Source organism: Xenopus laevis, chromosome 6L (genome assembly GCF_017654675.1).
Source record: "Xenopus laevis strain J_2021 chromosome 6L, Xenopus_laevis_v10.1, whole genome shotgun sequence".
NCBI lineage: Eukaryota > Metazoa > Chordata > Amphibia > Anura > Pipidae > Xenopus > Xenopus laevis.
The window spans coordinates 93,162,584-93,177,890 of NC_054381.1; the positions used below are offsets into that span (position 1 = coordinate 93,162,584).

Genomic DNA, 15,307 nt, shown 5'->3' on the forward strand with positions numbered 1-15,307 from the left:
ACTTTTTATTTCTCATCTTTTTATTCAGGTCCTCTCCTATTCATATTCCAGTTTTGTATTCAAATCAATGCATGGTTGCTAAGGAAATCAGGAAACCTAGCAACCTGTAATGGCAAACTGGAGATCTGCTGAATAAAAAATGAAATAACTCAAAAAACACAAATGATAAAAAATGAAAACCAATTGTAAATCAGCTCAGAATATCACTGCTTATGTCATATTAAAAGTTAACAACCCTTTTAAAATGAGATTGTAAGAGCTAAGTGCCAAGGACTTCCAGTCACAGAAACTATTACATGTAATTGCTGTGTAAATACACTGTGGTAAAACATTTGCTATTGTCCAACATCTTCATTTTTTTTTTTTTTTTTAGGAATTTGAGTAAAAATTGTGTTTTCTCTAAAATATATTTCCATTCTTGAAAAGAAAATTCCTTCTTTAGGTAAACTCTGTATTTGTGTAAAAAAAATCTGCCTCTGTTTAAAGATAAAGGCAATTATTTAATGATTGATCTTCATATGGTTAAAAAGCTTGTGGTTTTAATTATCTGTTTGCATTGATGTCAAGTTGGTATTTTACACAATTTACATAGAAAACATTTAGTCTATTTTTATGTTCTGCAGTTATCTTCATCCTTTTTCATGAATAATCAAACATATAATGAGCCATATCACTACTGTTTTCAGAACAAAAGCAACAATGTATTCCTTACATTAATTAAAGATGTCAGATTCTAAAGTTGTTGCCTAAATTAATTTTTTTTCCTGTTTTTTTTTTTTCAAGAATAAAAAGACTGCTTTAGTCTATGCAATTTGGTGGTATTTTTCTCAATATTTTCTCAATGAATAAGGCTTATTTTGTGCTGCTCTGTCCTTAAATAATTAACTAGGCAGTGAATAGGCAGATCAAATACTTTCACTGATCACAATATGAAGGCATTTCATTGATGTTCATCTGTTTATTACACTGTGGAAGCAAACTCCAAAATTCAAGGTGATATCTGAAATAATGCTGGTTGTAACTGGTTTATAAATAATTGAAGTGTTGAAAAATATTTTCAAAGCTAGTAGCTTTTTATAAAGTCTAGCATGCCACACAGCCTTTAACATCTTATCAAAACTCACAAATCACAATTGCCCTGTCACTGTATTATGTTTAGTTGATTCCTTTGTGCAACCACCAAGCTTTCTTGCATAATTTTCCTGACAAATAGTTCACTCATTAATATTTCACCCATTCTCTTACAAGCCTTAGACACAGTGTGCCCCAGGCAGAGAGTTATAGAACCATCTACAGGAGAATAATCTTAGCTTTTAACTGCTTTGTCAGGACCAATAACCTCTCATGTTCAGCTATATAAGGAAGCATTTGCTGTATGCTACCCTGAGTGTAGCTAAGCTTTCTATTGTACTCATATATTCTGTTCTCTGACTTTTAAATCAGCAGTGATAAAGTTATTATGCTAAAGTATATGAATTATTGGTCCCTATAGAGCCTGCTGTGTTTATTGCAAGAGTGTGTGCTTCTTCAGCAAAACTGTTAAGCCATCTCACTATTTTATTTCCATCAAATTAGCAGTGTTCCTTATAAAAATAAAAGAAGTGATATTTACTCTATCATGGCCAAAAGCTCTGTAAACAAATAAACGTTGATTCTGCCATTGTTGGATGCCCTTGTATAATTTCCCCTAGAAGCAATTAAACAATCTATATTAAGAGGACTCCTCTACTTGCAACCATAAAAACAGTGACTTGCCCTAGGTGACTCCATAAAAGTGGTTTTCAAGTTGAGAGGGCAGAGCTACCTTGGGATTACTACTTTCCATTAAATATAGTTGTGCTCTTAATGGTGTTTGTGCCATAACCATAATGTAGAAATTGAGTAGTTGCGCATTTTTGTTGTTGCTGGTATGATATCCAGGGGTGTGTAAGTAATTCTGTTCTTTGTTACAGAAAAGAATGCAACACAATTAAAGCTTTTGTATTGTACTAATACTTCATTCATTATTCATCCGTGGTGTCAATTGCTAGCATTGATTATTTTATATTGCTTGAAAATTGTACCAAGTTGTAAACAAAGTTGTGATGAAATATGGGTAGATAATTATTATGAAATTAAAAGACACATTTTTCTTTTCACAACAAATTTAGGATTTTCAAACACATATTACCAATTCCTGTTGAAAAAATTTAAGTATTATTGATATTGGGTCATGTGTGGCAATAGTAACTGCGACCTGTTAAAGGTCACAAAATCCTTGAATTCTTGCACCACTCATTTTTTACAGTTGGGAGCCATGCTCATATGCTAAAACACATGGATACCCCAGGTATCACCAGGACATTGTAACTCCCATTTGTCACACCAAAGGACATATTACATAGAGTTTTATCATCTTACAAGGTGTATCCATGCCCATTGTTTGCTGTGATGAAGGATGTGCACCCTACATGGAACCCATATATTTCTTAAAACTTCAGACAGAGACCTGCGTGTAGCCTCTTGAATGTTGCTGCCTGTGTTAGGTAGTTCTCTACCCAAGAGAGGCAGGTGGTGGGAAGGCACATATTCATCCATCTATCGTTGTAATGTGTACATCATTCAGATGCTCAAGTTATGGTGTGGAAGGAATCATCACCACTTGCCATATGGCCTCCTGGTGCTGCCAGAATTTCAATTCAGTATGAGGAGCAGAGGACAACTTTTCTTGTAGCTCAAATGCTTTTTAGATGAGCCCCAAGGAGCACATAACAGTGGTGTATATAAACATTTCAGGACAGAAGTTATCTTGATAACCGTACTTTAGTAAGAGATAACCTCATTCCAACTTTCAAAAGACCTTCTTTAATAGCCTATAAAAATAGTAATATACAGTAGGAGCTTAAATGTAGATGTTTTGTTAGTAATGGTAGCTTGAAAAGCAGTTTTGCTGTGCATGCCACTGCAAAGTGGCTTTCATACTTACACTTGAAAAATCTGCATTGTGGGAACAATTAATATGGCAAATTACATAAAAGTGCAGTTTGCACTACATGCTTGTTTGTAAATGAGCCCTTGGGTGTAGCATTTCGAGCCTTATACTTTCTTTGGTCTTAGATGTCCTTTAATCATTTTTTGTTCTCCAACTGGCATTCTTGGTTACTTTATGATATGTTTTCATACTGCTCTATCATTTTTGTGAACAGAGTGCCTAAGTGAATTCTGAAAATGTAGCTAAGAGAGTTTAAAAATAGCTGTTTTAAAGAAATGAAACATGTTTTAAGCGTAGGTTTTAAATTTATTCTGCATTGTTAACAATGCTGATTCTATTTTATAATCTAATAAATCTTCATTAGAAGATTGATGAACATTAAGTCCTTTGATTCAGTAGCACTGAGGAATGAAGCGTTAAAGGTACAATTAAAAAAAAGTTACTTGTTATGAATTTCCTATCGAGGTTTGTTTATTCTTTGCTTTTTACTTTAACTGACATTGCTTCTTTGAACTAAATTATTTAACTTTTTTGCTCCTAGGGAACACAATTCTCATCCAGAACTTTGTGAGATATGGCACAGCTTTGAGATGCAAGAACACACAGAGTAAATTTAGTAGATGTTTAAAGCATGGGAGCTTACGAACAATTACATCTGATTATCCTTCAAGCACAAATATACATAATCATGTGGAATTACTTGGTAGCCTTTACCCTCGAGATGACTATACCAACGTCACAAGTAAAATCCTTTCAAAAGTTGGAAAAAACTTGCACAACCAAAAGTATCATCCGTTGTGGCTTATAAAAGAAAGGATAAAGGACCATTTCTACACAGAATACATAGGACGCTTTGGAAATCCACTCTTCTCTGTCTATGATAATCTATCTCCTGTTGTTACAACAGAACAAAATTTTGATAGCTTGCTCATCCCATTGGACCACCCCAGCAGGAAAAAGGGAGACAATTACTATCTGAATCGCTATCACATGCTTCGTGCTCACACATCAGCCCATCAATGGGACCTCATCCATTCGGGTTTGGATGCTTTCTTGGCTGTGGGAGATGTTTATCGTCGTGATGAGATTGACAGAAGTCATTACCCTGCATTTCATCAGATGGAAGGAGTGTGCTTATTTTCAAACCATGCGGTAAATTATATTTGTGTGTGTAGTTGTTAACACTTTATAAATACTGTACATGTTATTAATATACAGTTGAAAGCAAAGGTTTGACCACCACTTGCCTATATTTGTGTATGTACAGCAGTGAAAATAAGTATTGAACATGTCAACATGTCTCAGTAAATATATTTCTAATAGGGCTATTGACATGACGGGTAAAAAAATCAAAAAGCTCCCTTAAGACCATTGCAACCTTATTATTCCAAAACCTCCTGCATCAGCATTGGTTGCAGATGTATTTCTAAGCTTCTGAGTGTTCCAGTGAGCACCATTGTGACCTTATTCCGGAAGTGGAAAGAACATCATTTCACCCTAAACTGATCACAACCAGTTGCTGTTCAAAAGATTTCTGACAGATGAGTCTAAAGAGTAATCAGAAGAGTTGTCTAAGAGCCAAGGATCACTAACAGAGAGCTTCAGAAAGACCTTAAATTAGCAGATACAGTTGTTTCAAAGAAAACAATAAGAAATGTACTCAACTAACATGGCCTCCATGCAAGCTCACTGCACAAGACTCTACTGCTGAAGAAAAAGCATGTTGAAGTTTATTTAAAGATTGCTGCACAACATTTGGACAAGCTATTGAAATTCTTGGAGCATATATTCTTGCCAGCTCACAATTTTTGGAGGAGAAATTACACTGCACATCACCCTAAAAACACTATACTAACAGTGCAGTTTGGAAGTGGGAACATCTTGGTGTGGGGCTGTTTTTCAGCATTTGGTACTGGTATACTTTATACAGTTAGGTCCATAAAACTTTAAGACAACTTTTTTCTAATTTTGGTTCTGTGCATTACCACAATTAATTTTAAATGAAACAACTCAGATGCAGTTGAACTGTAGACTTCCAGCTTTAATTCAGTAGGTTGAACAAAAAGATTGCATAAAAATGTGAGGAACTAAAGCCTTTTTTTAACACAATCACTTCATTTCAGGGGCTTAAAAGTAATTTGACCATTAACTTAAAGGCTATTTCATGGGCAGGTGTGGGCAATTCCTTCATGGTGTCATTATCAATGAAGCAGATAAAAGCCCTGGAGTTGATTTTAGGGGAGGGGAGGTGCTTGTATGTGGACAACATGCGGTGAAAGGAGCTCCAAAGTTGTCGCTGTCCAAAGATTTATGGGCCTAACTGTATAACTAAAGGAAGGATGAATGGAGAAATGTACTGGTACATTCTTGATAAGATTCTGCTGCCATCTACAAGGATGCTGAAGATGAAATGAGAAAATTATCTCAAACACACAGCCAAGGAAACTCTTTGTTGGTTTCAGAGAAAGAAAATAAAGCTGCTAGAATGGCCCAGTCAATCACCAATTTGAATCCTATTGAAAATCTATTGAAAGAACTGAAGTTCAGAGTTTATAGAAGAGGGCCCCCGGAACCTTCAAGATTTGAAGACAGTTTGTGTGGAAAAATGGGCCAAAATTGCACCTGAGCAATGCATGTGACTTGTTTCTCCATACAGGAGGCATCTCCAAGCGGTCATTACTAACAAAGGCTTTTCTACTAAGTATTAAGTACATTTCCGTAAGGGTGTTCAATACTTATTCCCTGTGTCATTCCACTTTATTACACATGACTTAATTTTTGGATTTATTTGTTTTGATTTCTTTGTATGTGTGGATTATTTGGGTTGTCACGGACATCTGGTGTAAATTTAATGTCAATAGCCCCATTAGATATATATTTACTGAGAAAAACCTAAACGTGTTCAATACTTATTTTCCCTGCTGTGTGTCTGTGTATTGTTTGCCTTAAAGAAAGTAGGCAGAAAGACATAAAATAAATACAGGTTTTATAATATATACAGCTTATACTACACATGCACAAGCAGTGTGGAGACAGAAGCAGGAAGATTGCTTGCTTCCATGTACTGTACCCCGAACGGGTGCAGTTTTCTGCCAACAGGAGCACTGGACCGGGGTATCAGGTAAGTGATTACAATCCTTGAAGTTGCCCTAACATTTGACACTCCCCATCTCTTGTACCTTTCCTTTTTTAATGGAGTTCATGTTATGTTTAATACTTTGCTTTAAAATGTAAAGCATGCTTTTTAAAGTTCTATGACCTGATGATTAAAAAACTGCCGTGATAACTGCAGAGTTCCCACATGAACTCACTTTTGGAATCCTATTGCTAAAAAGGGAAGGTGTAAAACAACAAAAAAATTGAAATACCTTTCCAGTTGAAACCATTCAACATTTAGGTATAATATATAGTGAATAAAGTAACCCCTCTTGTAAAATATAAGAATATTATAAGTTACAGAGGAGTTCTATGACCATATTAATAATTTTATAAAGGTAATGGAACTTCCAGGTGACTTCTTATATCCTCATATTTTGCAACAGGGGGTACTTTATTTATTATACACAAGCTTCAGTGAGTCATGTGACACACATGACTTCACTGAGCTCTGATTTATAACCAATGACAATCACTAAGCAGAGTTTATAAGGATATAATTTACAGGATATTCTTGTGCACTATAGAACAATATTGCCCCCATCACTATAAGTTAACAAGTTATTATGAGCTACAGGAGAATTTTATTAGTTAAATCGGGTGATTTTTAGCTTTCCCAATTGGTATTTGACCAAGCTACACCTAGATATTGGTTGGTGATGCTATTGGTTCAATCATTTACATTGGCCAGTAAGCTGCTGACTTGGTTATAAAAGATTCTTCAAACAACATGGCATAATGTATGGCCAGTGAATATGACCAGATTTCAGTTGAATATGAATGAATTGAAAAATATGTTTGGAGGGTGACCTACACCTTTAAAATAAATTTAAAATAAATTAATTGTTGATCTGATCTCTATTTTCTCCCCAGAATACTTAATTACTATTGTTATTATTAACACATATTTATAAAGCACCAACGTATTCCGCAGTGCTGTACAATAATTGGGTTTTTACACTGAACATACAAAATAATACCAATATTATTTTGATGAGGGCTTTGCCCAAAAGAGATTACAATCGTAAATTGTGGCTGGATCTTCCTGATTACACCTTCCCCTTTACATCAGATCATAAAATAAACTTTTTGTTTAAAACTGTTATATCTATTTAGCTTTATTATTTCACCTTCTAATAGATTTAATGAATTTCTTTAAGTTGGATCCATTCTTTATATAATCAAATATTTGTGTTTCCTGTGTTGTATACTGGCTGAGTGGCATAATTAATACAGTCCTGGGTTTTTTAGCGATGTTTACCTGAACATGAATATGAAGTATTTTACAGATTATTAAAACTGACTTGTTTTTTACAGCTATTTGCTGAAGGTGAATGTAAGGATTCCTGTCACTTGTTTGAGAAAGGCTTCCGTACAACTAACAAACAAGAGGCTCATACTTTGGAAGCATTGAAACTTGTTGAGTTCCAACTGAAGCAAACTCTCTCTAAGCTCATAACACATCTGTTTGGTGAAGGTATGTAGCTTTATGTAGATGAGAGGAAGACTGAAGGGTGTCTTTGCTAAATAATCCCCCCTTTTTATCCCCTTCTCTTATCTGTTGACAAAGCTTCTCTTCTTCAGTACACCTTTTTTATGAACAACCCCAGAATGAACAAACCCAGATACTAGCGTGCTATCCTTGCCAGCTCATCTACTGTTTATTTCCTAGTAAATATATTGTGCCAACACATTTCTGAAGTACCGATTATACAGAGATTATACATTCACAGCAGTCCCTGCCCCAGTCTATCTTAAAATCTAAGGTCCTTATTACATTAACTCAGTAGGGTCAATTTTTATCAGGAGCCAATTAACCTGCCTGTGTGTGTTTGGAGTGTGGGAGAAAACCTACACACATAAAGGGAGGACATACAAACTCATCGCAGATAGTTTCTTTGCCGGAATCTCTAACATAAAGACCTGGCATCATCTTAATAGCCAAGGACTCCCAAAAAGAAGGTGACTGTTATAGGCAGAAGAGTGACCAGAACCCTGGCGTCTATTTTGGGATACCATACGTTACATTACGCATTACTTTGGGTCCTTTACCCCCACAATACAGGCACAAACCATTAGAATGTCTGTCACATATGGTATCCCAAAACCCAGAACAGACACCAAGGTTCCAGTCACAGCTCACTCATCTGCCTATAACAGCCATGTCTTGAGTGAGAGAACCAAGGCTGCCTATAACAGCCAGGTCTGAGTGAGAGACCCAAGACGAGAGTTATGGGCAGACAATGGAACTGTAACATGTGACAGGAATGGGGTTAGAGCAAAGAGTAGTCGAGTAAACAGGCCAAGGTTCGTAACCAGCCAGTGCCAGTGCGGTACGGGATCAGGAAGAATTGTCAGAAAACAGGCAATGGTCGGGTCAAGCAGCGAATCATTTAAAGTCAGGCAGGGATAGGCATGGATCAAAAACAAGACAATAATCACTCCCAGGAACTATCTGATAATAGACCTACGGTGGACAGTGAAAAAATGGACTTTAAATATTAGAATTTTGCACCAAGCACGATGAATTAAGAAGGAGGAGCCAAACTAGACCACCAGGTACCTGTAACGACCACGTTATCAGGAACCTTGTTCGGTGACTGTACCTTGCAGACACACTGGTGATCACCAACGCCTTTTGGCTTTCTGCTGCGGAAACAACCAACAAGGAAGTGCGTAGCAAAAACCGTAAGCGAGGTACCGGCAGGGTTGAAGAGAAGACGTAGTCGAAGTAAGGCAAAAGGTTCAATGTAGACAGCAGAAATCAAGTCAGGCAAAAAGTCAAAAACCAGGAATCCAATATCACAAACAACACTTCGGCAGGATCAGTAAAACTGGAACCAGCTTGGGCAACTTCCAAAATGGAGACTGGGCCTTTAAAAAGTTTCTTGGCACCAAAACGATCAAGACGATCGGCGCTGAACGCCAGCGTCAGAGGGACCTTGAAGGCAGAAGTGCGCGCCTGTGCACGGAAACTCTAGGAGAGGCATGCCGGGAGTTAAGAGATCGCTGCAATCTCCCGGCTCGTCTTACAGTACCTTAACAACTTTTTGAAGACCTAGATGAAGAAAGGGGTGATTAGGATAATCCTGGGCTCTTTTATAGGGAACTAACACCCAATTTATAGGGTAATAGGAATGGAAAAGTTAAGTTGGGGTAGTGGTGATTGCCTGTGGTGGCAAAAAATCTGTAAGGCATCTTAGTTACTGTCACAATATGTACAGTGACATTGTTTGAGACCAGTTAACCACAATCAAGACACAGGTTCAATTTTGCTCTTTTATGCCAAATAACAGAATTTAAACTATCAATGCAAAGCAACACACTTCTTGGAAAACTGTATTTAAAAACTGCTGAATGAAGATGATGTTCAAGTACAAATTAGAGTTAATAATATGTTTCCATTATCCGAGAAGGTTAAATGAATTTAGGACCCTCAAGTTCACTCAACTAGATAAAATCCACTCACAGGTAAAACAGGATCAACAGACAAAATAACCATTTTTTCAAAGAGGCCATGTGGAGTGTAGACCATGCAACAGCCCCCCATAGTGGCAAGTAGTACATTCTGGTTAAGTCTCTACAAGTCCTTTTCAGTACTTATTATACTTCCAAAATAAAGAGATCAGGGCATAACATCACAGTTACTGTACCTGGATATTTGTGTTAATAAAACCATGCTGTTTGATTTGACAAATGGCATGAAATGGCATGCATAAACAATACATTTTGGCCTGCCTGTTAAAATACTTTGATCCAATGTACCCCTGAAGCAGGCAAATATCCTTTTAGACTTTTGAAAGTCTATGATTGTTATAATAATGCTAACGTTTCGCTAAGAGATAGTGACTTTTGGTTTGGTTATTATATGTTTAAGTCATATTAGCTAGATTTAATAAACATTCTCTAAGCCTTGATCTTCACATATGTATGAATGTCCCCTGAAACAAAAATTTATAATTTTAAGGCTTTTCATTACCATTTTTATTGTTGCTCTGGCTATGAAATGATTCTTATTTGCCTCAGGGAGTGTAGAAACTGGCATAAATGCAGGATAGGCTTGTTCACATTTTTAGATTCAGCTGCTTTGACCTTCAGGAAATCTCCCTTTCTCTGTATGCCACTGTAACTAAAAAAAAGATTTAATGATTTTGTGTGGCCTAATGTGTTATAAGGCATGTTACAGTTATTCAATACAATAATTCAAATTCTATGAGTAATATATTTGTATTAATATCCAGGATATATATAGTAAGTATTGTAGTGTTAATCTTTAAACATGGAACATGTATAGTATACCAACCAAAATAATTAGGGCTTAGAACACCAGTAGTTAGAAAGCAAGCTGGTCAGATATGCAAAGTAGCTTTTGAAAATTCAGTCATTAATTTAATTGGCTGATTGAAATTAAAAAATCTATGGCTAAAAGGACTGTCAATCGAGTTGTTATTGAATAACATGGAGACTTCCATACAGATGAAAGCAAAGGTGTACTCATACCTTGTCAAATTGCATGTTTAATTCATTTTGTAAGAGAAAACTAGTAAACAACTGCTGCAGGAATCAGGGAGTTTAAAAGCAATATCTTTTCAATCTCCCCCACCCAAATGGCATTATTTGTACTGCATACATCCCCTCCGTTTGCCAGCATCATAACATTTCCTTAAAAATGGAAGCTTTCAACCAGGGGCCATTTTCCCTCTGACACATCATCTATGTATCATATATCTGCAAACAGCACATATGCAATGGAAAGTTCATGCAATTAAAGAATGCAGGTTAACACAGGCAGAATTTACAATTATGACAAGTCCTGCTTGGATTGAGCACTGTAATAGTTAATCTGAGTATAGGAGAGGAGGTTAGGATTTTCTATGGGAACCAGCAATGTCATCTCTTCATAGGCTGCTAGACTGGAGTGTGTGTTTTAATCTGAGTTCAGAACAATTGAGCGCGGGGTCAGAGTGAGTTAGAGGAGTAGAAGGATTTATAAGTGATTAAGGGGATGCTGCAGCCTTACTATTAACCTTTGAACAACCAGAGTAGCAGTGATTCAATTTTTGTGTGGGGGTTTACATGTCCTTTAATGGCCATTTGGAGTTGTCACCTGTTGACAATTGCAGAATGTAATAAAATATATACCCTAAACGTTGGGCTTAACTTTGGACTGTCACTTTACCACTATGGACTTCTTTAAGCAACTCAATTAGTATCTGCAAAAATCTTACATTTGAGTTAAATTAGACTTGTACATATTGTTTGTACCAGTGGGCACAGGTATCCTTCAGTATGTTTAATTTCTTTTAAATAGGTCTGGAAATTAGATGGGTCGACTGCTACTTCCCATTTACACACCCTTCTTTTGAGATGGAGATCAAATTTCAGGGAGAGTGGATGGAAGTGCTTGGCTGTGGTGTCATGGAGCAGCAGATAGTCAATTCTGGTAAATCTACATTAAAATGTACTTTTATTATTTAAATGTGTATATGACTCTCTATTGTTTAAAACCTTTTTGTGTGTCAATTGCAAAACAATGTCATAGATTGTCAGCCAAATGTAATAGGCTTCCTCATTTTCTGCATTTCTGATTATTCTAATGGATACTTTATAAATAAAAAAAGTGCTTTACTTTATTCCTAATCCAAAAGCTACCTAGAAAACACACCATAAATCATTGTACAAGTATGGGACCTGTTATCCAGAATGCTTGGGACCTGGGGTTTTCCGGATAACGGATCTTTCCATAATTTGGATCTTCATACCATAAGTCTAGTAGAAAATCATATCAACATGAAATAAACCCAATAGGTTGGCTTTGCTTCCAATAAGTATTCCTTAGGTGGTATCAAGTACTAGGTACTGTTTTATTATTAAAGAGAAAAAATAAATCATTTTTTAAATTGGGATAAAACAGAGCTTTCTGGATAACGGGTTTTCCGGATAAAGGGAAAAAGGAAATCGTTTTTTAAAAACTTGGATTATTTAGATAAAATGGAGTCTAACAGGTTTCTGGATAATGGATCTCATACCTGTATTAACACTTGCCTAAACTACATGGGAAATTTTGTAGGTTGGTGTCTGACTAACAGATCCCATCCTACAAGTCGAATGCATTCACATGGGTCAAAATATAATGGTAATGATACAAAAATCTGATATGTAAACTACATGGAAGCTCTGTCATCCAACACAACACATCTTTTCGGATCAATGTAGTTTAGTTGTTTCCTGCGATTTCTCCTCCACTTCCGTTTTCTGTAAAACGGGTCCACGCGCTTAGTCTAGTCCTGCCCATTGAAATATATGGAATGTTGGACATAGATGCATGAACAAACCACACAATCTGACTTTACATTATAGCCAAGGCGAAAATAAAGTTAGTAGAATCTAACAAAATCTCGTGCTGTTGCGTGGTAAGATCAGATAAAAGCTGACCCACAAAATCTGATCAAAATGTCCCATGTACTGTAGTTTAGTCCTTATGTTATGTCACCTATTACTGAACTATACTAGAATTAAAAGGGCAACAGAAGTCTGTACTACTTTACATTACTTTACAAGATTTTTTTTAACTAACAAATTAGTGATGCATTCTACAGCCAGCATCCTTTTGCCTCTTAAGTTATAGTTCCTCTTGCTGTGAAGAGCTAAAAAAACAGGCAGGCAAGTTTTAATGTACATTTTTTGTGGCCATGCACCCCATACTTATTTTGCATTGGAGTGCAAGCCATTATGTATTTTTCAAAATGTTATCTGTCTATCAAAGTTAATGTGCCTCTCAAATGCAGGGCCGCTTTAATAATGCAAATCAAGGGGCGTCTGCCTTTGGGGGCCCACTGTGCCGAAAAACAGATTGGGCAGGGTGAGACGCAGGAAGGGAGATGGAGGGAGGGGACGCACACAGGGAGGAAGACAGAAGGAGGGGACACAGGGAGGGAGGAAGATGGACCCTCTGCTCCCCCGGTAGTTCTGTCACTGCAGGAAGCATAGGTCAGACAGAGTACACATCCATGGAGGCGGGACCGTTTTCAAAAATGTCCTGACGCGCTGCATGTGCCAGGGCTATGGGGGTCCCACTAATTGACTCTTTGCCCAGGGCCCAACAGGGCCTTAAAACTGCCCTGCTCAAATGACTTGACAATGTTAGAGGTTATCATATAATTTTTATAATCTTAGCAGGAATGCAGATATGATTGATTTTCTTTTTCATATTACCCTTTTAGTACAGGTAAAGGATCCATTATCCAAAAACCCAATATCCAGGAAGCTATGAATTATGGAAAGGCCACATCCCATAAATTAAATTTTATCCAAATTTTTAAAAATGATTTCCCTTTTCTCAGTACATTTTACTTGATCCTAACTAAGATATAATTAATCCTGATTGTAAGCAAAACCAACCTATTGGGTTTATTTTATGTTAGCATGATTTTCTAGTAGACTTGAAGTATGAAGATCCATATTATGGAAAGATCCAGAAAACCCCAGGTCCCAGCATTCTGGATAACAGGCCCCATACCTGTATACAGACTGCATGTAAGGGGGACAGGTAATTGCATTGTTACTGAACTACATCATGTATGTGGTGTAATGACTACAAACACTACTAAGTTTCTAAGCAAATACTCCCTCTCCCAACAAGAGCTGTGAAAGGATTAAAAATAAAACTAATTGTATAAGCACATGTGGGGACTTTGCCAATAACACAGGTGCTTCGTAGGCACAGCTTTTCTGTTTAATGTATGCATATATAAGTTGTAGGCTTTTGATTAACATTGCAAATGATATGTGTGATAGAAAATAAACACAGAAGCATAACTAATTTTGATCTGACTAGGCTTCATGAAATATAACATATGGTACTTTCATATTTTTTTATATTCTCCCCTTTTTTATATCCTCCTCCCCTTACCAATTTCAACAGTTAGCTACTAGTTCTAGTCTTAAGAATTACGGGACAACACTGAAGCTGGTAAAAAATAGTTACTCCAGATTCCTGCCTTATATACAGGATGTTATTTCTTAGTAGATCATTTGACAGCATTTAGATAGTCTGGCCAGATATGAAGAAGCTGACTTAAATATATTGTAAAATATGGCTCCACATGTGCCATGGAGATAATAGGGGTAAAAAATAGCCTATAATGAAGAAAGTTATTAATTAATTTTTTTAATACATGCATAGATCCCAAGATAAATAGACATTTTCCCTGTCTGCATTTTGAAAAAGTCCCAAATGAGTACATCTATCTGTTTAGTGTAGTGCAGGGATGTCCAAACTTTTTGCAACAAGGGCCAGATTTGGTGAGGTGAAAATGTGTTGGGGCCGACAATTTACACGTATACAAAGTAGGTTTATGAGGAAAAACAAGCAGAGCTCACCAACTCGGCGTCTAAGAGGCACGTATCCCCTCCAGCGGCATCCCGCGAGAACTCCACAGGCGCAAACAATCCCAACTCATACGATACAAGATGAGCTCAATCACTGCAGGTGCTCAGCCGGACAAAATAGGGAACGTTAGCTCTTCATCAAATGTGGCTTTTATTCACGCAAACAATGTGACAAACAGTGGCAATCAAAGTGCAGTTAAGCCGACAATTTAGCCTGACATTCTTTGAACCATTAACATCATTTAACTCATTCAAACAAGGAATCACGTAGCAGTAATATTTGGGTACATTAGTGAAATGATCTGTCACTTGGTCTATACTGCTGCCTGTGTGCTGAAGGTGTTCGCAATAGACACGTACTGGCACATAGTGACTCGCCACTTCACATACTTTTTTAGTTTACTGTAATGGTACATCAGTACGTCTATTGCACCTTCAGCCCTAAAGTAGTATCTAAGAGCAGTGCATCACTATGTGCCAGTACATGTCTATTGTTAACACACAGCACACAGACAGCAGTATAGACCAAGTGGCAGATCACTTCACTAATGTACCCAAATATTACTGCTACGCGATCCCTGATCGCACTGTGCTTGGAGGCCACATTATTATAAATTTCATGATGGAGGCTGAGGGCAGCTGTAAATTTGAAAACGGCCCGAAATTTGCCCCTGGGCCTGACTTTGGACATGCCTGGCTGTAGTGGGAGGCTGGAAAAGCAGTACTAGAGTATGCTCTTGCACTGTTACGCACCAGGCCCCTCTGTTTATTGTGTCAGTTTAAGCTGAA

General features: G+C 37.0%; 1 protein-coding gene across 3 annotated transcripts in view; it reads left to right on the forward strand.

Moving 5' to 3' along the window:
* Positions 1-15,307, forward strand: part of fars2.L (phenylalanyl-tRNA synthetase 2, mitochondrial L homeolog) — a 195,659-nt gene that overhangs the window by 53,555 nt on the left and 126,797 nt on the right. For all 3 annotated transcript variants that reach the window (XM_018267760.2, XM_018267758.2, XM_018267761.2), the window contains 3 exons: positions 3,513-4,123; positions 7,445-7,604; positions 11,439-11,570. In XM_018267760.2, coding sequence (XP_018123249.1) covers positions 3,513-4,123; positions 7,445-7,604; positions 11,439-11,570 — 903 coding nt within the window. The remainder of the gene's footprint in view (positions 1-3,512; positions 4,124-7,444; positions 7,605-11,438; positions 11,571-15,307) is intronic.